Below are 22,571 nucleotides of genomic sequence, written 5' to 3' on the forward strand. Positions count from 1 at the left end.
CTATGTGTAGTAAATTTCTGCTTGTGCAGTTTGAAACCTGTGAATTTGAGAAGCTGAGTGTGAATGAAACTGATTACATGAATAATCATGGATTTGTGAAACACTTGAAAGCTTGAACCAATCTAATATTTACTCAATAGATTTGCACCAAAAAGGGTTATTGAGTAAAAATTGTTCCTTTTTTTGTTCGAAAGACTGTTTTTGATTAAAATATGATTAATTGTGATTAATTAATTATATAGCCTGGAATTAACTTAATTAAAAATTTGAATTGAGTCCCACCACTATGAATAAGATAAAGTACATCAATCAGATCGCCTACCTGTACACTGTAGATGAAAGTGGCTGTCATAAACATAAAAATGTGTCAAACTAGTCACAGTTGATTGCTGTTCATTGTGAACACGTCTGCATCCAGTCACAGTGTTGTCCTCTCTTCACTCACACTGTAGGTGCTGAAATGATCTAAGAGATGGCCATACATTTGTTTAGTTTTTGACCTATTGGTCCCGATCTGATGAGACATTCTTCAAAAGTTTAACATCTGACAGCTTGAATCATGCTGGAATGACATTTCTAAATCAATAAGGAATGCTGCAGATGGTAATGGAAGGTAAGATACTGAAAAATGAGTCATTCCTTTAATGGATGAGTTAAGAAATAAAAAAAAATAAAAAAACAAACAAAAAAAAAACTAATGGAAGTTACAAATGTTTAAGAATACACTGAATAAGAAATCATTTCCAAAATATATCCGGCAATCAAAAAGCGATGCAAATTTTATTTCATTTTTTACATAAAATGTATAAATTCTGTGGCATCATGAACCTGCGATTTATAAATGGTATAAATACATCTATAATGACTTCTTTAAAAGTTGACAAACTATGTCAGACCAGAGTTGGAATATTTTAGGAGCAGATCTGCCTTTGTGTTTACTTTCAAATATACAAGGACATGGAAGCACAGGTTTGCACACATGTGGTTCCCAACAATACGCGGTACAAAGTATCAGCCAGGCTGATTAGACCAGCCGTTAAAAATCTTACACTGAGGTAATAAATAAAACTTAAATATTTTTAAGGATTTACAGTTTAGCACACAAATATGATGCAAATTAAGAAGAATTTCAAAGGGTTGGTTATCAGAATACACTCAGGTTTGTTAAACCTGCATATCATTTCTTTGAAAATATGTTAGATTTAACTTGGTAAATTATGAAAGTGGAACTTTTTAAATCAACAAAAAATAAATAAAAAAACAACAAAAAAAAAATCAAAAAAAGATTTGTATTTTTATCAGAACAACAAAAATAAGAACAATTTGCAGACCAGGTCTTATTTCTCTTTTTCTCTGTCATTGTTTGTTGTTCCTTTACTCTCTTCAGATCTTTTCAACATTTCAAATGCACAATCGAACACACACACCCACGCACACACTGAATGCCCTGGTATAGTGTCCCTGCGGCCCATGAAAGAGAAAGAGAGGAGCTCTCGCCTCACAAGAACAGACCTCATAAAACTCCCTGTCACTTTGACTAATTTGTTAGTCTTGTCTCACTGTGTCGAATTGTCACCCCCTCCTTCCTCTAACCCACCTCTAGACTGATTCACCTTGTCTTTTTTCCACCCTCTTCACTTTCACAGGAAGAGGAAGGAGGGAAATAGTGAGGAAAAAATGGGGGGCAATAAATGTAATATAGTGCACTGGCCATTGGTTTCAGTGATCTACACAGCCGTCCATCCACAGTAAGAGGAAGAACAGAGGCTTTATGGAGCAGAAGATAAAACACGATGGCTCGATCTCTCATCAACTGTCTGTCTTTGTAAGGCATGTGCTGTCTCCCCGCTGCAGGAGGCCTGTTAGGTACAGATTGGTAAGAAATAAATATAGAATCAGAGAATAAGACTGTTATTGATGCAGGCTGGGCTACAGTCCCCAAGACGTGATTGGGGTGGACCAGGCTAAGCAGGGTGCGGTGTTAAAAATTGATTCAGATGTTTGGCTGAGCCTCTCAGAGGACCAAGGAGTCAATACGAGATACATAGAGATAAATTTAATTAAAAAATGCTCCATGGGGGGATCAATTACCAGGTAATTATGGAAAACGGGACGGAGATTAGAGACCAAACACAAACAAAGGAGCATCACAACGGGGATTACTCTGTCAGCTGGATTTGAGCAACTTTTTATTCTATTTGTTTATTCATTTAATGTTTTATTTTTTTAATTTTTTAAGTGTTTGCTACACCTCCCCCTTTTCCAAGCCGGCAATGAATATGCAATCTTTAAATAGGAGCTCTGGCTTATAGCGCTAAAAATAGACTCCATCTCATTGTCAGCAACCCTCGGCTGAGCTGTCAGCACCCCTTCTCACTCTTCTTCACAGTGAGGCAGACACAGCGCTCCTTCATGTGTTTTTGGGGGAGACAGGCAGCGTGTGATCACTCCAGCTCAAAGCCATCCCCACCAACACGCACAGCGGGCCCAACCTCTCCTGTCTCTGTAGTCTCATAGGGAGGCCACTGTGAATTCGCACACCAATTTGAGGGGAAGACTGATTCCCACCGTGCTGGCCCTGTTTCCCCTTCCAGACAGAAGTGATGGGCAGGATGTCCTGACATGTGAGCATTGGGTGATGGAAACAGTAATTTGGCCTACTACAGTGTGTGGGGATCTGAGAGCTACTTTTTCAGTGATATAAGTAAACCGTGAGATAGTTGAGTTTCTAAAACTTTTTTTTGTGTGTGTATGAATCAAGAAAAAGGAAAAAAAAAAAAGAACAAAAGTACAGAATTTTCTTTTGAATGTACATGCTAAATATCACACTTTAGCAAAGCAGTGTTGGAAGTTCTGTCACTTTTTTTATGAAGCTGGCGTTTTTTCTTTTGCGAGAAAGCCTGTACTGATTTTTTATTTTATTTTATTGTATTGTTTTATGCTGGATTCAGACTAGAACAATGAGCTATTTGTTACAGCATTGAAGAAACATAACTTGGAATTTTTATTCATTTTGTGGATTTTTCAATTCAATTACATTCACTTTGTTTATATTGTATCAGTTCCCACACAATCCAATGATGTCTTTTTTCTCCAGTTTTATTTATGTAAATTATACATTAATTTGATTCAATCTTGTTTATTATTTTAAAATCTGCTCAAACATAGTTTGATGCAGATTAAAATGACAAATTATGCAAATTTATAGATTTATACAGTCAAATTCAAGTTCATCAAAAATTTCCAATTAGTGAAATGTCTGTCTGAGAGGAGCGACAGATTGCATTGAATCTTCACTTCGACCTGCTGCTTCATCCTCAGTAAGCAATTTGAAACGTACATACTCATGTCACTCATGCTTTCTCATGTTAGACTCCTTTTTAGCATAACCATGCTTTGCTAACTGCATTGACAGGCTGCCAGATGAGAACAGTGAAAAGAAACGGGGAGAAACATAGAAATTCTGGGAAGGTGTGCTTTCTGTGCAAAAGAAAACAACAAGCCAACAAAGATAATTGCAGAAATGACATGTGGAGCGCCTAGAAGGCCAACCACGGGGTTTTACCAATTATTTGCAAAATCAGAAGATAGGTGGAGCTGTTTTGAGTTCAACAATCTAGCATATGGAGGAAATATTTATCTATTCAGGATCTTCATAGGTGCTGACAGTGTGTTTGGATAGGGTAGCGATATTCGGTATTCTTATTTTTTGTCATTGCTATCAGATTCAAGTCACATTTTTGAAAACGTAATAGCAGATCATACATTATGTGCACTGTGTATATAGTAGATAAGACTTGTGAAACTAAAGCTGTACAATTTTTCAAAATGTCCAAAAAAGGTGTTGAAGCCTTTTTTAGTTTTCATTGAAATAAATAATTGAGAAGGACATAGCTTCATCTAGGTGAAAGCTATTTAGTTAAGTAGAAAAAAAATGTTGAATTGTATGCTGGATTACACAGGAAACTTCTAAAAAGACTGTTTGTGTTGTAGAAATCTAGCCACATAGTCATGTTCTTTGTTGACTTTTTAATCATGTGCTTTCTCTGCAAAGTTCCACTCCAGAACATGCCATGTTTGCATGTTTTGTTTTGTGTTGCTGTCGATTTACATATTCTTTTCCAGTTCCCACAATCGAACTGTTAATTATGGGGGTATTTTCTCAGTTTTCTAGTTGAGTTTACAGCAAGGAGCAATAAAAACAAAGAATTTCAAATTGTTGATCAAGTAATTTTTTAGAACTGAAGTTCATTGTGTTCAACTCTTTCTTCTGTCACATGCTTGATAATTCTACCCATCCAGAAACAGCAAGGCATAAGAATTGTAGTCAGTTGAGCCATTAAGTGGATCAAAATCACTCAGGCTTTTTGTGACAACTTTTTCCTCTAATTTGAGTCATTCATCTTGCTTGCTTTGTGAGCTGTGCTAGTCACAGATCACACTTGAACACTGTCAAATAGTGTCCATTTGTGTCTTTGTCCACCTTTTGCTTTGCTAATACGTGTCAACCAGAGAGACCAGACAAATGCTCAAATAGGAAATATGCACAGAAAAACACAGGAGTGTTATCTCTGAAACTTGAACGCTGTCTTTTCTTGGAAACTGTAAGCAAGTTCTTCTCTTCCACACTAGTGATTCTTTCTCCCTCCGTGACTGCTGCTGACTTTTATTCATCATAGTCGAATGAAAGATATAGATTTGCCCCTGGAGATTAGATGAAAGAAAAAAAAATGTATAGACATAAAGGAAACAGGGCATGAAGAGGGGGAAATATATAGAGTTGGATATGGGGTAGAAAGAAAAAAAGAAGAAAAAAGAAGAAAACAGGAAAAAGAGAAATGGCCTCTGTAAGTGCAGCAGCACAGACGCACAGACTTGTGAGTTGGCCTGCAAGACAGCATGAGCTGCCTATTTGTCAGCATTGATCAACCCATTAAGGGGCTGTGGTGGGAAGCATATTGGTTTTGGGGGCCAAAGGGACATCGAGAGACAAAGATAAAGCAAAAAAAAATTGGTGTACGGGTGCAGGGTGGGGTAGGAGTGGTTGAACTTTCGGACAACACACATCTGTAGGATGATAAGAAGCCTGTTGTCTTCATCCACAGCATTTCTGTTGTTAAATTTGCTATGAGCAGTTGTAAGGTGGTTGATGTCATTTGTCTCAAAGCATCTCTGGAGGCCATGATGTATGATGTCTCCACTCCTTGTCAATGCAGTACTAATCAGAAGCTAGCTGGTGTCTCATAAATAGAATGTCACTTGTCATTTTCCTCAGTGTGTGTTTGTGTGTGTGCATAGGCTCATGTGTGCGCACAAAGAGTGGGTGGTAGGTCTTGGCCCAAGGGGAAAGCAGGCAGCCTCTTCGCCCAGCCTCTGATGAATTCATATAATTAACTCTGCCTTGATCTGTTGGCTAATCCTGCACTCAGTAATAAGGGATTAAAATGTCACCTAAGCCACCTGCTGTTATTGAGCCCCAAGACTTTTGTGCCTCTGTGTGTGTTGCAGTACGTCAGAGGATAAAAAAAAGGAAGAGGGAAAGACGATAAAAGTAAAGTGAACTTAAAAATGTTTGGGCAGCAACCTTGCTTGTTAGAAGCATTCCAGCTGTCCGTTCAATAAAATGTTTTCAGAGGAGGCTACGGAGCTGCTCAGAGAAGCATCTAAACTCCAGCCATATGCATGTGAGTACTATTTACCGATGCACAGTTGGGCATAAAGCTCAACGCCATAATTTGGCAGGAAGCTGAAGTTGTAGTAGATTCGCTCTGAAAACGTCGTCAGAATCTTGAAAAAGGGGCATAAAAGTAGGACAAACTGAATAGTGGGAGTTAAGTTTTGTTTTTTTTTGTTTTTTTTTTTGCCTCCTTATCACCTCCTTGGACCAAGTAAAGAAAAAATAGACTGAGGTAGAGAATTGCCAATTGGTTGGCAAACAGCCTGCAGACCAACAACCTGGCTGCCATGTCTGCCTGCTGGCTACCTCCACTCTGTTGCTTAGCAACTCCAAGTGTACTTTTGGGTTAGTAAATGACTCTTGTTGCTGCAGTGGCTGAGGGGCTACTAATGAAGCCTTCTGACCAGTCACTGCCGTTTAAGACCTGAAAGCTGAATGATCACAGGACAGGGATTTTGGTAGCATCATAAATCTTCTATAATATTCCTTTTCTGCCCCCACATGAAACTGCTATGACTACATATAAAATCTAAGCATGACATCTTGTACCCCACCTCCCAATACTCTATATGATACTCACTCTGTTTTTGTCTGACTGCTATGAATTCTTCCTTGAACCTTATGTTAGATTTACATGTAAACATATTCAGAGCAGTATTGAAAATAGACATAATAAAAGCCCCTCCAAAGAAACAGTAAACAGACGTTTGTGTTTTTTTTATGTATCCATTTTTCCAATAGCTTTCAGCTCAGTAAGTGACATAATTTAAGCATTTAAGCAGTTCTGTAAGATGACAAAGATAATGTCATTATGGTACAATTTCATGTTTTTCTTTAAATATAATTTATTTATTGGTAAAGACGTAATAGTCACACTGAACACAATAAAGAACGTGACTGATTTTTCATGTCCGTTAAAACTGAAACTGTTTTTACATTTTCCTTTTTGCATGAATGTTACATTTTAAAAGTATGTTTTAGGTTCTAAGAAATTGAATAAGATGGCATGTTCACTGCTGACCAAAGAATAGAAAAAATACTAAATTTGTAAGTATTTTTTATTTTTATTGACACAAAATAAGCAATTAAAAAACATGATATTTATGTACCAATACAGCAGCTTTAAACAAAGACACATTTTACTTTCAGGTCTGAAAATGGAGACAGTCATTCACCAAAAACAAACAAACAAAAAAAAACACATCTTAATGGCTTAACTGGTGATCAAATTGTAAGAAGGGTGTAAACATGCGAAAGTTTAATTAACTTTTCTGTTGAAAAGTTATGAATTGGTCCTTCTGTTGTCAACTCAGTTATTTATACATCTATGACCTAGTTTTCAGCAGATATTTATACTACAAAATACCTTTTTTCTGTACAAAACTTTGTGCACTAGCCATTGATAATGTGTTTGTTTTCTAGACAAACTTCATTGTTAACGTTAGTGTAAATGCGTAATGCCAGGGTAGTGCAATATATCACCATGTATAGAGCCATGTCCATGCATGTCTGGCATTCTGGGTCTATATTTTGCAATGTTTTCAGTTCATGTCAAGTGTTGTCAAATGCTGTATTGCCTGAAGGCACAACATCCACAACGTTGCCCTGCAGCTGACTGATCTGAGTGGGCACTGTTACCGGCAGAAAACCTGGTTGAAATGTCTAGTTAGAAAGACAGACTCACTAAAGCCTGAAGTACAAAGAAATGACAGGTTTGATATGTGAAGGCACTCTTTGTAAGCTGCATCTTATGGCATAACTCTAAACTTTAAAACTGTTTTTGTCTTGAAACTCTATTGAAAAAACCTATCAAGGTTTTATTTTTAACAGGTTTTACTTTTTATGTTAGCTTCCAAACATTTTGGTCTCACTTCTACATCAAATTTTCTCAAGGCTTGTTGATCTCCTTCCAACTGTTAACCTTTCAGAAAGTGTTTTATAGCTTTGCTGTACCTTGGCTCTCAATAGCTCCAGGGAGAAAAAAGATGGCCACCCCAGGTAGAATAGACTAACCATGCCGTTGCCTTAATGGGTGTGAGGTGCAGAAGGGCGTAGAGAGACAAGCCAGACTAAGTGCAGAAGAAATTGTAGAGGGTCAAGGATGAGCAGACTGTAGTTGGTGACTGTAAGTCTGGACCCAGTAGTGGGCAGAAGAGCAAGGGCCAGTCAGAAAAGACCACTCCCAGTGAGGCTGGGAGTGGCTGATGTAATGATATTAATCTCCAAGTGCCATCTGATATCCAGTGTGGCTCTGTCATTGAAAAGTGCTAATTCTGCTGAACTGTGAAGGGAGTTCAGGTTCTCTGGAGACTTTATCCTGGATTAATTAAAGACACTGGCATTGAGCTTTGTGCAGATTTATCTGTTTTACGTCATTATCACCATTTAATTCCTGTGCTTAGCACACAATGCAGAGCAGACATGGGACACTGACACCAGAAACACTGCCATTTGATTTTTTTTAATTTTTTTTTTCACACTTTGTATATTGTAAAGTTACCTCCTGTTGTGTTTGGTTAAACTGGAATTTCCTTTCTCTTCCTTTTTGCTTCTCCAGATGAACCGACCCATTCAGGTGAAGCCAGCCGACAGCGAAGGACGGGGAGGTAATTAACCTTCGTCTAGTCTCTGGTGAACAACCTCTAAAAAAAACACACTCACAGACAAACGCATGAGTGCTATACCAGTACTCTGGTATAGTACTCATGCAATCCTTAATATTCTGCTCTCACCTTAGACACACACTGGGAGTTAGTAGAGTTCCCCATAATATAGGTCACTTGCTTCTATTGACTTCCCATCTGCGCCAGCAGAGGAGCTGTCTCAAGTTCACAGCCATAGAACAAACTTGTGAGCCAAAGCAGAGAGGGACACAAAGTGAAAGTGAAAAGAAATAAAAGAATGGAGAAAAAAAAATGCAGGACCTCCACAAGGCTGTGTCTACAGTCATAGCCTACTCCAGAGAGGGATAGATACTCAAACACACTGAAAAGTATACATGCTTTCCTATGGAAGCTGCTCAGACACTATTGATGTGAGTGTGCTGTAGATGCTCTGCTAGCACAACTAAGTGACCATCAGACCATCAGTACTCAGTGTATCTATGCTTATTCTTTATGTGCATAAAAAATTAGTATATGATCTACCTAGCAAATAAAAGTATAATTGTAGACAACCACTGTAAACGCAAGAGGTTCAGGTTTCAAAACAATAAATTATACTAATTTCTTTTTCTGTGTAAAACAACGTATGTTCTAAAAAACATTCCAGTTGTCATTTTCACTTTAAGCCAGTCTGAAATATGTTATGCTTGTGGAAAATATTGGCAGAAAGAATACAGTACCTTGCAAAAGTATTCATTCCATTTTTACACATTTTTTTCAAATTATACATATGAATTTCAATTTCTTTTTCTGTTATTGGAGGGATTGCATCTGTAAAAATCCTCTTTCAAACTTTGCCACAAATTCTCAATTAGAAGTTTCAACTATGTCTAAGTAACTGTAAAACATAAAAATACTTTCATGTAAAAGCTTAAATTTAACTCTTATTGCATATTTAGACTTTTTGTCTTGCAAGAATTTCAATATCTACACATGACTTTTTACAGCCTCCAACATGTTATCATTCCAGATCTGCCCTGTTGCATACTTAGGTGAATAAAAAAGCACTAGCCTGAGCTTTCCACCTCCATGTTTCCCTGTGGTGATGCATATGTGTGTGTGTGGGTGCGTGTGCGTGTACATGTGCATTAGGATGATGTAGTTTCCTGCGACACATAGTGTTTTGCATGTGGACCAAAAGGTTAGAGTTTGGACTCATCTGACCAGAGTACTTTTTTCACTTGCTATCAACTATCAAGGATTGTTACAGATTTTCAAGTGGATACTTTGACTAAATTGTTGTAGCAACTGAATATGATTTGCTCTAAACTATTCCATTGTAGTTCTGGTTGTATATAGGATTGCACTGAGATTGGCATCTTCCATCCTAACTCTGACAGGCTTTCTTTTCCCTGCTGAAGAAAAGCATCACAACGGCATGATGCTGCGAGTGCCATGTTTTACCACGGGAATTGTATGTTTAGAATGATGTGGAGTAAAAAAGTTCAGATTTGAGTATATCTCAAGAGAGCACCATCTTCATGTTTATTGTGTCCCCTATATGGCTTGTTGCAAACTGGAAACATAACTTCTTGTGGCTCTTTCAGCATATTTTTTATGTTGTCTCACCAGATTTGTGAAGTGTATGACTATTAATTTTCATGAGATTGACTTGAGACATCTAAAGATCACCCACTCTGTTTTCTGATTAATACTGTCCTTGGTAGACCTGTCTGTTTAGTCATGCTGTTGTAGATTTGCTGTTTTGCAAACCTACAAAGTAATCTTTTCTATTTCCAATGATGGACACATCATCCACAATACTATGTGGATGTTGTGGATGATCACTGTGAGATTTTTTTTTTAATCATTTAATATTCTTTACAAACTAACCCTGCTTTAATCTTCTCCACAACTTCATCCCCGGCCTATGTTCCCTTGTCTTTATGATGCTGTTCATTCAGTAATGTTCTCCAATAAACACGATGCCTTCACAGAACAGCTGGATTTGTACCAAAAAAAAAAAAAGATAAACATGTGGGCTCTATTTACTGATTGGGTAAGCACTGTAGGCAGCTGGCTGCACTGGAATGTAAATTGAGGTGTCTGATGGGAATAAATACATAACCAACCACCCTTTCAAGATTTTTATTTCTTATTTTATTACATTGAATAATGTAATCAAAAGAAATAAAAGTAGTATAATTTTCAAATTAACCAATAAATTATATTTACTCTATTTACAGACCTTATTTTGGTTAACACATTATTTGCTGCATAATTTAGGTAAAGTCTCTGTAGAAAAATAGCATGTTTACATGATGACTTTAGGTAATCACATAGTAACCTATGGCCATCTATTTGAGATCGTTTGCAGTAAGATTACTGTAACTTATTAATAAACACATTAAAACACAAAACTGTCATGTACCGCTATGTTATTTAAAGCTTCAGTCTTGTTAAATTATGCAAGTCGACTTTGGCTCTGTTCTGAATGTGTTGCATGGGCTCCTTCCTATATTTATAGTCTAACTGACACTGTGATTGACTTGATCATTCTGAAGCCATTTGTGACTAACATAACTGAGGTTAATGTGGATTAAACCAGCTAAAGATTCACATGGGTTGAAAAGGATCTTATTGTATAGTTCTGTGTAAGCCCTGTGATTTCATTTTAAAATGGTGCTTTAGACTGCCTGGGTCATATTAGTCTCAGCCACTTTGTTGATTTATGTGGTCAAGTGTGAATGAGATGGTTCATTTCCTTTGCCACACACACCCAATGTAGATCTTATTTTTGTCATGGCGACACTTTAATTAACGGCCATCTAAAAACAGGCAAAGTCTGACCGACAAGGCCTGGGAGAGAGCCAATCAGCATTCTCACCAAGATAAATTGGATCTCTGGGCTTAAGAGGGGAGGATGGATTGGGTCCCAGTATCAATTACTGCCCCTTTTTTGAGAGAAAGAGAAAGGAGATGAACAGGCAGTGTGAATGAAATACAGAGGGTTCTTTCATTGGCACAACTCCTGCTAGTCTGTCAGATGAACTTTCTATATAGGAGGACAGGATAGGACAGAGCGGAGAATGAAATAAGACCGAGCAGACAGGCCCCAACAGAGATATTGAGCGTTAATGGCAACAGGAAGTCAGGAGACAAGGCAGAAGAGGTAAACCACAGTCACAGCTGACAATGAAATGAGATTTACTATGAAGGCTTGTGGTTAAAAGAAAATAGACAGCCCAGCGAGGTTTGACTAAGGGAGAAAAAGTATATCGGGATTCATCTTTGGAAAGCTGGTGACCAGTCAGGCACCAGTCCCAGTGGAGCCACAAGGCTGTCAAACCTGAGGCTGAACCAGGACATTTGCACCTCTAGAAGAGAGTCACATTTATCACTACAAAGACATCAGCAAATATCTGTCATGGAAAGCTGTGCAGGGTCTCGATTACGTGCCTGTGCAGGTATTAGGGCCCATTACTCCATTTCGACGCTCCAGTAGCCCCTCTTTTGTTCACTCTGCCCCTGCGAGACACCGTTTCTCTGGGGATATGGGAGTGTCAGGATAAGAAGTAAAACCGGTGCTCATAAAATGGTGGGGAGGACGTAGGGGAGAGCTGGCAGCTCACAATCCTGCTACTCGGCTGCCATTGTGGATCACAGGGCTGATTCTCCGGCTGTCTATTTCAATGACTCACGTCTTGCTTCATTTTTCTCCTTGGATTTACAAGACAGAATGGTGCACAGGAGAGAAGCCCTGCAGCTCTTAAATCTATTTCTGTCCCTTGAGTCAATTGACCTCTTCCCCACAAATACCATTTCTACCACTTTTTCTGCATCACTCTGGCATTTTTATTTATAATTTCACATCAGAGATACTTAGAGAAACGTACTAAAGTAGTCCTTTGATTGGTGCTCTAAGGGCATAGGAGAACCTGTGTCTTAAATCATGTTTGTTACTGTACAGAACAATCAGAAAAGATCAAAAGAAAACATTTCTTGTTCTTTCACTAGCTTCCCCTAGTTTCCTTTCTTGCTGCCTTTTGTACTTAATGTTTATCCCAGTCCAAACAGGGAAGGTAGACCAAGTGATACAGAAAGGAGTCAGGATTCAGCACAAGGGCCACGGAGCAATGCAAAAGAGTGAACGATGAAAGACAGAAAGAGTGAGAAGGCAAGAGACGACAGGATGAGAAAGTTAACGGAGGGTGATGGAGGCAGCTGAGTGAATCTCAGCAGTAAATCATCTCAGAGCCGCCCCATCCCTATCTCTACCTCGCCAGGAATCTTTTTCCCCCTGACCTTGTCTGCTGCTGTGTCTGAGAAGAAAAGATGGGGCAAGATTATCTATGATTGGAGATGGCCATTATCTAAACACAATCTTGGAGCCAGGTCCCACTCCTCATACCACTGCTATGCGACTGGAGACCACACTGATGAGAAAGATGATGGGTCAGCCAGCCACACTCTCCGTTTTTATTAACTTTGATAAGATGTTTTCAACACTGGCCTGAAATGCAATCCCTATCAGGATTGACTTTTTCACAACGGACTTCTCAGCATATTTGTGTGTATAGTTTTCTTACTTTGTTTTATTAGTTAAACACTCTTTGATTTGATTTGGCACTCATACCAGGGACATTTCAGTGTTTACAGCCCAAGGGAAACCTTTTTAATAGCTCATTCTTGTCCTTTGGCTGACTGGCTGAAGGGAGTCTTTATGAGAGGGTCATGTTTGTCCCTGCCAACCTATTGCCCTTCAAAAAGTTGACCTCAGTTGGGCAGCAAAGAGATTGGCTGGACCTTAAGATGCTACACACTGTGCTGCCATGCCATCCTTCAGCAGGCTGGGAGGAGTGAAGGCTGCTGGCTGTCTCACTTTGCAGGCCGCATGCAGGGGCTGAATGGGGGCATTTCACACCCCAAGAGGCGAGCACACCACTTTACATGCAAATTAGGCCAAAAGATCCCTCTGTGCCTTTGGACACAGTTGTGTAAAAATCACAAAGAACTCTGAAAGTTTTTTTTGTCTATGCTGCAATTTTTGCCAAGTTAAGAAGAGACATGATGGCAGAGAATGCATGAGCTTCCATAATAGAGTTTCAAAGGTTTTCACTTAAATATTTAAGCTCTATGATTGGGTTCTGCTTAAAAATAAAAATAAAAAATATAATGAAGAAAGGATTTACCATTGTGTTCCAGGATGCTTGGTAGATTTTTAATGCACATAATTACAATTAATTATTCTTTATCTATGGATCTTCATCATGTCTATTTTTGTTCTTCTCTGGCTAATCTAATTACAAGTTTGTGTTAACAGATGTGACACGCTCACTGAATGGATTTTGTGGCTGTCAAACTGAAGAAAGAAAATACAGCATACTTCTTGTAACACTACTAATTAATATTTATCTGTTTCTGTTGTTAAAACACTGATTTCTTGGGTAATGTTCAAAATCAGTCCTTGGTAAGAATTGGTTCCCACTCACTTTTAAAAAAATTCTTCTTGAGATAATCAAAGGTCATCAATAATTAGACCATAACTTTAATCTTGTTTTTTTCCCCTCAGATATGGTTTATTATAGAGCTCCACAGAGTTGTGGCAAAAGCTTCTGCTGTGTGGTAAAATATTTTGAGAGGTCTAACAACTTGTGATATTGTGTAACGGTTTATAGTGCAAAGATGGAAGAAATCTTTGAAGCACAACTGATAAAGCATCATTTAGTGCTACAGAATTCATCTGATGCATACAAATAACTGTAAGTAGCTATGAGTTTAGAGAATTTACTGAAGAAGGAAAAAAGCTAATTTGAAATGGGATAGCAAAGAAATCAGGGTTACTGAATTTGACTGTTTGTCAATTTTGATGCAGCCCTTGTTAAAAGTTATTTTACCAAATGCAGTGGCTTTCAATAGTATACACCTTTTGAAGAAAATTTTTGAATTTTGAGATACTGACTTTATTGTGGCAAATATTCTCTGCAATAAACAGGCGTTAAACAATTTTCAACAGTGTGGTACAACAATCTGGTTGTGTAAGTGTGTTAACTAGTGAACTAACTAATTCAGCCTTAAAATATAAATTTCCACAGCAGGTACTCGGATATTTATTAATATAGCTATGATTTCAAGAGGGTGCTTATCTGGTGAAGTTTTCCAGGGGTCAAACAGATTTTGAAACAGGCCAGTAAACCAAAATAAAATTTTATGTAAAACAAATGGGTCATTAGGGAGAATTTGAGAACATTGCATCTCTAAATAACGTTGGAGAAAAGATTTACTTTTTATAGGAACGTCCTACATCAGGGGCCTGCAACCTGTGGCTCAGAAGCCGCAGGTTGCACACACAAGATTGATGCTTTTCTCACTGGAATTAAGTGCTACCACTTGTGGGCGTGCACATGTGTGCATATGTGTGAGCTTGACTTTGACTTGTAGCAGGCCTCCCAGGCAGCAGCATACCAGTATTGGATATTCTAATGAGTCTTTCAGAAGCATAATATCTTTGTTGTGCTGCCTAAAACATTTCTCCACATTGGAAATGTACCCAGCGGTCTAGTATGCATTTTCTATCATTGGATGCAGCTGTCCGTGCTTTGTGAACACTCGCTGCAACCAAGCTTCCCGACTATCCTGCCTGAGGCCAATAACTGATAGAACCATGTGAAAAAAGGAAGTAAATATTTACTGTGACGGTGGGGCAGCAGAATTACTCTTTAAAGAGAATATACCCATTATTAGCAAGCAGCAGCTGAAACTTTTTTTGAGAATTTGCTTTAGAGCAACTGATTCTTTCCTTGAAGAGGCTGAAAAAGGAAAAGTTTCCTAACAAACATTAAAAAGAAAGTTAGAAAACAAAAGAGAAACAAAAGGAAAAGAAAGCAAAATAAAAGAACAATCTATATGCATATACTGTAGTCTACAACACAAGTAGCACTTTATTCCATTGAGAGAAGCATCAATCTTGACAGCATATGGCGTCTGTGCAAAATCCATTAATTTTTAATATACCGGGTGCTGAAATGAAAAGGCTTCCTGAGACAAGCAATTGTCAGATGTCAGTAGTGTTTTGATAACTTTTTTTGATCTCCTTTTTTATTTGCATTCATAAAATGGGGCTGTCCACATGACACCTCAGTTTGGACATGGCTGAAGACTGACATGGAACCATTTTCCACACAATTGCCTCCACCTTCAGTCTGGAGAATAGAAAGTGGGGGTGGAAAGAGGCAGAAGGAGACGTATAGATGACAGTGCCTGTGGATGTGTATTGGCTGCTGCCTGAAAATAAAAATCTACAGTTTTATCATCAACATTCTCTAGGCATTGTGGCACACTTTGTCATTTTTATGGACAATATAGAAGTATTTGTTGACAGGAAACCTGATGTATGTGTATAATATTAATGTTATATTACTTTGAAAAGACATATAATAGAATACACCCATCTAAACATTGATTCTTTAATGGAGTTTCAGTTTAAAAGACTCGAGCCAGGCTTTAACCACGTGCTCAGACATTATTGTTTTAAAGCAGTGTTATTGTTTGAAGAGCAGATTACAAAGGTCTCTTCAGCACGGAGGACAAAAGTGCTATGAAGCTCAAATGTTCTCCAGCTCTGCGTTTAAGCTCTGTTTGAGGGATAAAATGAGCCCTCCTCAATGCGAGCTAAGCACAAAGAGGTCAAACAGTCGACTCAATAAATTTCGTCTTGCTTCTGTATCCTCAGTGAGCTCCATAGGAAGGTCCTCACCCCTCTTAATGCAAATACATGACTACTTCAGAAAAGAGTCCTTTATTTCCCCACTTTTGATAGAATACTCATTGATCCTGTCTGAAGTCATTGAATCTTTTTTTTTTTTCTTTGCTGGGGGTGTACTACAGAATATTTATTCATATTCGTAAAATGGCAATTTAAAGCTTATGAATGGCCACTGGAGACAAGAGGGAACATGTAAAATACTATACCAGCTTCTTAGGAGGCAGGTGCAAAGTGGACTAATTAATAGCAATCTATATACTGGCCGGGGCATGCAGAGGGCCAACTGAGACTCTCTCAAGTCCGGCAATGAAAAGATACCAGCTCCAAATTCATTTTCTCACTGCAGTTCTCCCAAAGGAAGGCGGCAAAGTACACTCACACTTCCTTTAATGCATTCACTGGGGTGTGATTTATTTCTGCGTTTGCCAGCGCATTTGGAAAGTTCATTACCCTGCTCATGGCTTGTTAATTAGCCTTGTAAAGCTGCCATTAGATCCTCTCAGGCCAGGACTCAGATGAGACTTTTGTCCCAAAACATTAACATTATGCAGAAGGCGTGTAAAGGTGCACTATGCCCTTAGCTTGTAATGTGTACATCTTGGTAAAAACATGAACAGTGGAGAGCAGAACTCTTGCAAATGAATTCACCTTTGAAACCATGGATGTTGTTCAGGTTTTTTTATTCCTTTCCCACCCATTTACTTTTTATCAGAGAGGCTTTCTACTAATGCATGAAAATGCTGCTAGATATTAATTTTCTTGACAGTCTTTGCCTAATCCTGTTCAAAATGGCAGGCTGTCGAGATCTCCTTGGGGTTTCTTAAACACTGTGGTTCCAAAAGGAGAGCAGCATTATTAGCCTCTACTTGGGCTGGTGAAATCATTTTGCGGGAGACAGAACTACAGGAAAATTCACTGACACTTTTGGAACAATCACAGTCTATGGAGAAGTTAATTTGTGCTGCCAAGTGGTAGATATGAGTTTTTATTAGAACATTATAGAAACAGAAAAATGAGACAATTTCACTACAGAAAAAAACAGGAAGCCCTGTTTCTTTATTTTTAGAACAGCTGCATCTAATGGGGCCTGGCAGGTACAGGAGGTGTCACATCTGTTGAGGCCCAGGTGATGCTCCAGCCCTCTGCTCTTCCCCACTCCTTGCCCGCTTCCCACCAGTCAAATGACTCACGATGAAGATCAACAGTGTCATTTCTAATAAACTCTTCTTCCTCTTCCTGCCACTTTCACTCAGGCCTGTTCATAGGTTCTTGCTAGTAGCCATTTCGTTTCACAACACAGTGAAATAGGAGATGCATAATGTAAAAGATGTGAAGAAGATGAATGCTCTGTCTAATGCCAAGGCACTGGTAGGATTAATTGGAAAATTGCAGCTCCCTGACTAGTTGAGAATTTTGTGTTATATAGTCCATAGGTCTAGGGAAGAGTTCAATACTCTAGAACTGGGTAAGGATTTGCTTTTCAAAGAGTAACTCATTTTGATCTCTCTAAGCATTTGTTGAAAATACAAACAATGAAGTAAATGTCACTCTTCATTGCAGATTGTTTTTTTTTATGTTACCATTTACATTTCAAATTTAATACAGCAGTAAAAAACAATTTGTTTGATAGAGATATGACTGTGTTGACTATTTTACCAGAAACTGCAAGGCATTTTAATGTCAAAGTGTGATCTTCATCGTTGTACTTTAATTTAATATTTTGCAGTATATGCAAAAAGATGCACATATACTGTATTTTTCAAAAAAAAAAAAAAAGAAAAAAGAAAAAACAAACAAGCATATCTCAAGATAATATGTCCATTGATTAATTCACCTATGACTATCAAAAACATAATATGATCTAAGTGCAAATTGGCTAATTTTATCTGAGAGTGAGAGATCCATGAGGCCTTCCCAGGGCTGCGTCTTATTTCCTATCTTTGTGCTAGTTTGTTTGTTTTGACTATATTTGTCCTTTATATGATTTAATCCAAACCATTTCACTGTACCTCTGGCTGTATGTTTCATGTCATTGTCCTCCTGCAAATTAACTTTTTCTTTTGTATTTTGCTGCTTCTACAGTTTTCTTTCGACATTGTCTTTTACTTAGCTTAGTCTTCCCATCAGCTATGACCAGCTTCACTGTGGGGATCTTGTTTTTCATTTGATGAGCAGTGTTAAGTTTCTTTCACAGACGATATATTGAATGTAGACCAAATATGACCAAAACATTTATCATGTTTGCTGTGTCCTGAATATTGCTTGTAGCCAAGGATCTATTTTTTTTTTTTTTCAGCACAGGGTTTCATATTGCCACACTTCCATAAAGGCCAGCTTTTTGGCCTTCTGGTAATGCTCTTTTTTCCCAGCATGTCAGTTTAGGTTGGAGGCCATGTTTTTTTGGGCCTGGTTCTTGTTCAGAGCTGCGTGAAACTTCCCCACAGCCTAGTTCCTGAACTGTTTGGTGTGTTTCTTTCACTTCACAGTGCTGATTGTTCATTGATGTCCTCTAACAAACATTTGAGGCCTTCACAGGGCATCTAAATTCACAATGTGAACAAAATACACAAAAAATCCTTACTATATAAATTCTGAAGGCAATTAATAGTGCTGGATTTTACTCAGAAGTTTAACAGTAGAAGTGTTTTATTACATGTTCAAAGCACAATTTAAACATTTTATTTGAAATTACTGCGAAACAATTTATCGTTTTTCTTCAACTTTCATAACTTATTCACTACTTTATGTTGATTTGTCAACAAACTATGAAAAAGCTCAAGCTGAATAAATACTTTTGCAAGGTATCCTGCGCATGTATGAAAGCCATACAGATGTCTGTTAGCTTTTATTTGACATAGCAACCTCCAAAACATGGCAGACTTTAAAAACTCCATTGTTCGCCTTGTACATGAAGTTTGCTGTTGTTTATTATAATGCTTACTATTTGGGTGATAAAAATGTACATGTTGTTGTTGGATGTTTTCTCACCAACAATCAAAGAGCTCGCCTGCTACTGCAAAATATTACCCTTCTCACTTTTGGGAGGAATCCGCAGCTCTCCCAACTTTTCTGTATCAGACATCAATACAGAAGACTTGAATAGATTAGTAGATGCAGGAATAAATCACCCCCATGCATAGATTGGGGGGGTTGGGAGGGGAAGTGAAACGCTCGACAACGGTGAGATCAACAACAGCAGCAGCAACAACACAGCAGACTGCTGATAAAAAAAGCCTCTGCAGAATGGTGCCAACAGCTCTAGCATTTCTTTCTTCTCTTCTTTTCTATCCACCTTCCTTCCCTTTCTCATTCCCTTTTCCCAATCCAGAAGACAGGAAGCTGTTTGTAGGAATGCTCGGCAAGCAACAGAGCGAGGACGATGTCCGGCGGCTGTTCGAGACCTTCGGCCAGATTGAGGAGTGCACCGTCCTTCGAGGGCCTGATGGGGCCAGTAAGGGTCAGAGCCCACACGCCTCCCCCTATTACTCTCCCCTGCTTATCTTTCTTAATCCCTATCTATTCATCTTTTTTCTGTTCTTTGCATTTTCAGAGGTATTGTCTTCCTGTGCTTCATTCATCATGATTGTCTGCAATGCTCTCTGAATAACTCATCCTCCCCTTCAGCTACTCAGTTTTTTTCATATTCTGCCTTTTATGCATCGCACTTGCATTTCTATTATATCTCGTTGTCACCACACTCTGACACCTTCTTTTCCCTACTTTCTTTCGTTTGTATTGTTTTTCTCCATTTCATTTTCTCACCCCATCCCCTGCTCCTTTCTCCCTCTTTTGGTATTTCATTCGTCATCTTTTCCGTTTGTTGTCTCCTGATCACAGTCACTCGTCTCATCCTGGGCTCACACTTGCGTAGCAGCTTGTTTCTCTGCACCACCTCTCTTCCTGCTCTTCGTGTTATCTGAAGAGTGGAGAGGTGTAATCATGTTTGTTTCCCACACTTCCATCATCCCTCCCCAGAGACTGTTATTGGACAATACTGTCCTACTGTAAATAAAGCACCGTTTCTGAGCTCTGCTGCTGTCACTCACTTCTTGACAGATTTGAGCTCATATTTGTGGCCTACATTGTATGTAGGTAGGAGAGAATAGTCAAATTAAAGATAGTTTTAAAATATAGGATGAATCTGCTCTTGTCATGGCCCTCTGTTCCCATTTCTGACAAAGTCTGAATTAATCATTCCCATCTACTGTTATCAATCAATCAATCAATCAATCAATCAATCAATCAATCAATCAATCAATCAATCAATCAATCAATCAATCAATCAATCAATCAATCAATCAATCAAATTTTATTTGTATAGCACATTTCAGCAGCAAGGCATTTCAAAGTGCTTTACAAAGTGTTATTGCCAATTCACCTTTAAAAAGATGTGTGGGAAATTTCCTAACTGGTGAGGCATTGACTGCTCTCGAGTCAAATATACAAATATACAAAATAAAAAAAGTATATTTCAAATTTGACCTCAATTAAAACATTTAGTTGACTTAAAAGCTTTCAATTATTCTTTAATCAATTCACTATTGCTCAGCAATATGATTGCGAAAGAAGAATATTTTATATCAGGTCAAATTTAATTTTTCAAACATGTAATTTTTTTTTGGCTGTGCTCTCAAGTTTTTTCACTATAATTCAAAATTCTATATAGTCCATTCTTCTCTGTCTCTCTGTTGTAAAAATCATCCTTGTTCACCTTCATTTGTAAAAGTCTGGCTGTGTTGCTAATCGCCAACAAGGAGTTGTGTATATTTTCATTCCTTTCATGTGTAGAAGAAGAGCAGGATGGTATTTTCTGCATCACCCTGTGCATTATTTCTGTTTATTTTTTTAACGATCAGTGAGTCTGAATATATCACACACATTCTTTGAATATATCACACAGACTGGAACGTCAGGACATGTAATTCATGAGTAATTAAATATGTATATTGGTAACATAAAGTCAGACAACAACGTGCCCCAACTGCATGCATCTGTCGGTGTGTGTGAGGCACAGCTCAGCACTGCCTCACCTGAAATTATACAGAAAACAAATTTACAGAACAGTCAAGTGGACAAATTAATTTCCTGTATCATTTTTAGTATTTTACTTGTCATAACAGATGCGACGTTGACAGTACACAACTGAGCAAGAACTAGCTCTGAGTTCATTTCAACCAGGTTAAAATGACTTGATTGATTTTCACCATCTAAATGTCTGTAGCTAAGTTTATAACTCCAACAGGAACGAGTTCTTAATCACTGATCGTCTCAAAGAAAGCTTCAAAATAAATATGCAGACCATGATGTCATTCACCAACCCTCTATGAGAATATTTACATCTGATTAATTACTTTTCCTCTCTTTGCTCATTTAAACTTTTAGTATGGGTAAATTAAAAACCAGCTGCTCTCTTTAACATCTTTATTGCAGTGTCATAATTTTTCACTGAAAAATGTCTATTAAGACCACTTTCATAATTCAGTCTACTTCTAAATAATACTATTGGTGTTTCTCTTTGATGATGTCCTAAATCTGTTTATGCGCATCAGTTGACAAAGTCTTCACTCATGTAAGCTAAAGACAAACATATCTGTGCTGTTCTTTTGGCAGTGCTCACCTTCACAATGATTTAAGAGACAGAACACTTTAAGCTGCTGCTTCAGTCCTCTCCTTTTCTCTTCCAGAGTTGCAAGCTCATTTCCACCAAGAATCAGCAAACCTGAACAACAGAATAATGTCTATTAGGTTGGATTACTTGGACATGTGCCTTTTGTTTATACTGTCAAATTTAACACAAAGACAAAGGCATTATGGTTAAATTTAAAGAAGAGGAGGGACATGCAAGACTGCCTGTGTGCTTAACACAAGCTCTCACCTTGGTAGACAAAAAGCATTGCGTTTGTTTCCTACGAAAAGTTTCAAACATTGTTTTTTTTCATGTCATGTGAAAAACTGTGTCGTTCAGTTAAAAGTTGGAAAACAAGTTAGCATCACAAATAAATGCATTTATGCACAACAATGGATTCTCAAGATACTGATCTGAATTTTCACCTGCTATTTTGTCTCCTGAATTCGATTTATTTATGTAGGTACAGCCTCTGAAAATGAAGGAAGGTAGGGTAGATGAGGTGATGAAGTATAAATTCTAGACGAAGCATCCTTATACAAAACTGCACACCTGCATCGGTGCCTACATCTGTTCATTTCACTGTTAATCCCATGTCTGTTGCTCTCTTTAGCCCATCCAGCCCTCCATCTTTTTGCTTTGTGGCTTGTTTCTGTTTTTGCCATCTTTCTCCTGCTTTCCCCCTACACCCTTTCTCTTTGTTTAGATGCCTCAAGCTGATTGACAGCATATGAACTAAAATAAAGCCCATGCGGCGGTGTCAGACAGGAACTAGTTTTCTTCCTTGTTTGTACTTTCACTCATTTTCACCTTCCTGCACCTCACACCTCGACTCTTCTTTTCTTTCCTCACGTGCTGTGTTTTCCCTGGTTTAGTGTATGTTGATGTTATCACTGACTA

The 22,571-nt window shown here is 38.1% G+C and overlaps 1 protein-coding gene across 9 annotated transcripts in view; it reads left to right on the forward strand.

Annotated features, from left to right (window-relative positions):
* Positions 1-22,571, forward strand: part of celf6 (CUGBP Elav-like family member 6) — a 159,295-nt gene that overhangs the window by 92,436 nt on the left and 44,288 nt on the right. For all 9 annotated transcript variants that reach the window (XR_006372328.1, XR_006372329.1, XM_044133903.1 and 6 more), the window contains exons 3-4: positions 8,235-8,283; positions 19,374-19,502. Coding sequence is in view for 7 of the 9 variants with exons in the window: in XM_044133903.1 (XP_043989838.1) it covers positions 8,235-8,283; positions 19,374-19,502 (178 nt within the window). In the remaining 2 variants the exon portion in view is untranslated. The remainder of the gene's footprint in view (positions 1-8,234; positions 8,284-19,373; positions 19,503-22,571) is intronic.

Source organism: Gambusia affinis, linkage group LG02 (genome assembly GCF_019740435.1).
Source record: "Gambusia affinis linkage group LG02, SWU_Gaff_1.0, whole genome shotgun sequence".
Lineage (NCBI taxonomy): Eukaryota > Metazoa > Chordata > Actinopteri > Cyprinodontiformes > Poeciliidae > Gambusia > Gambusia affinis.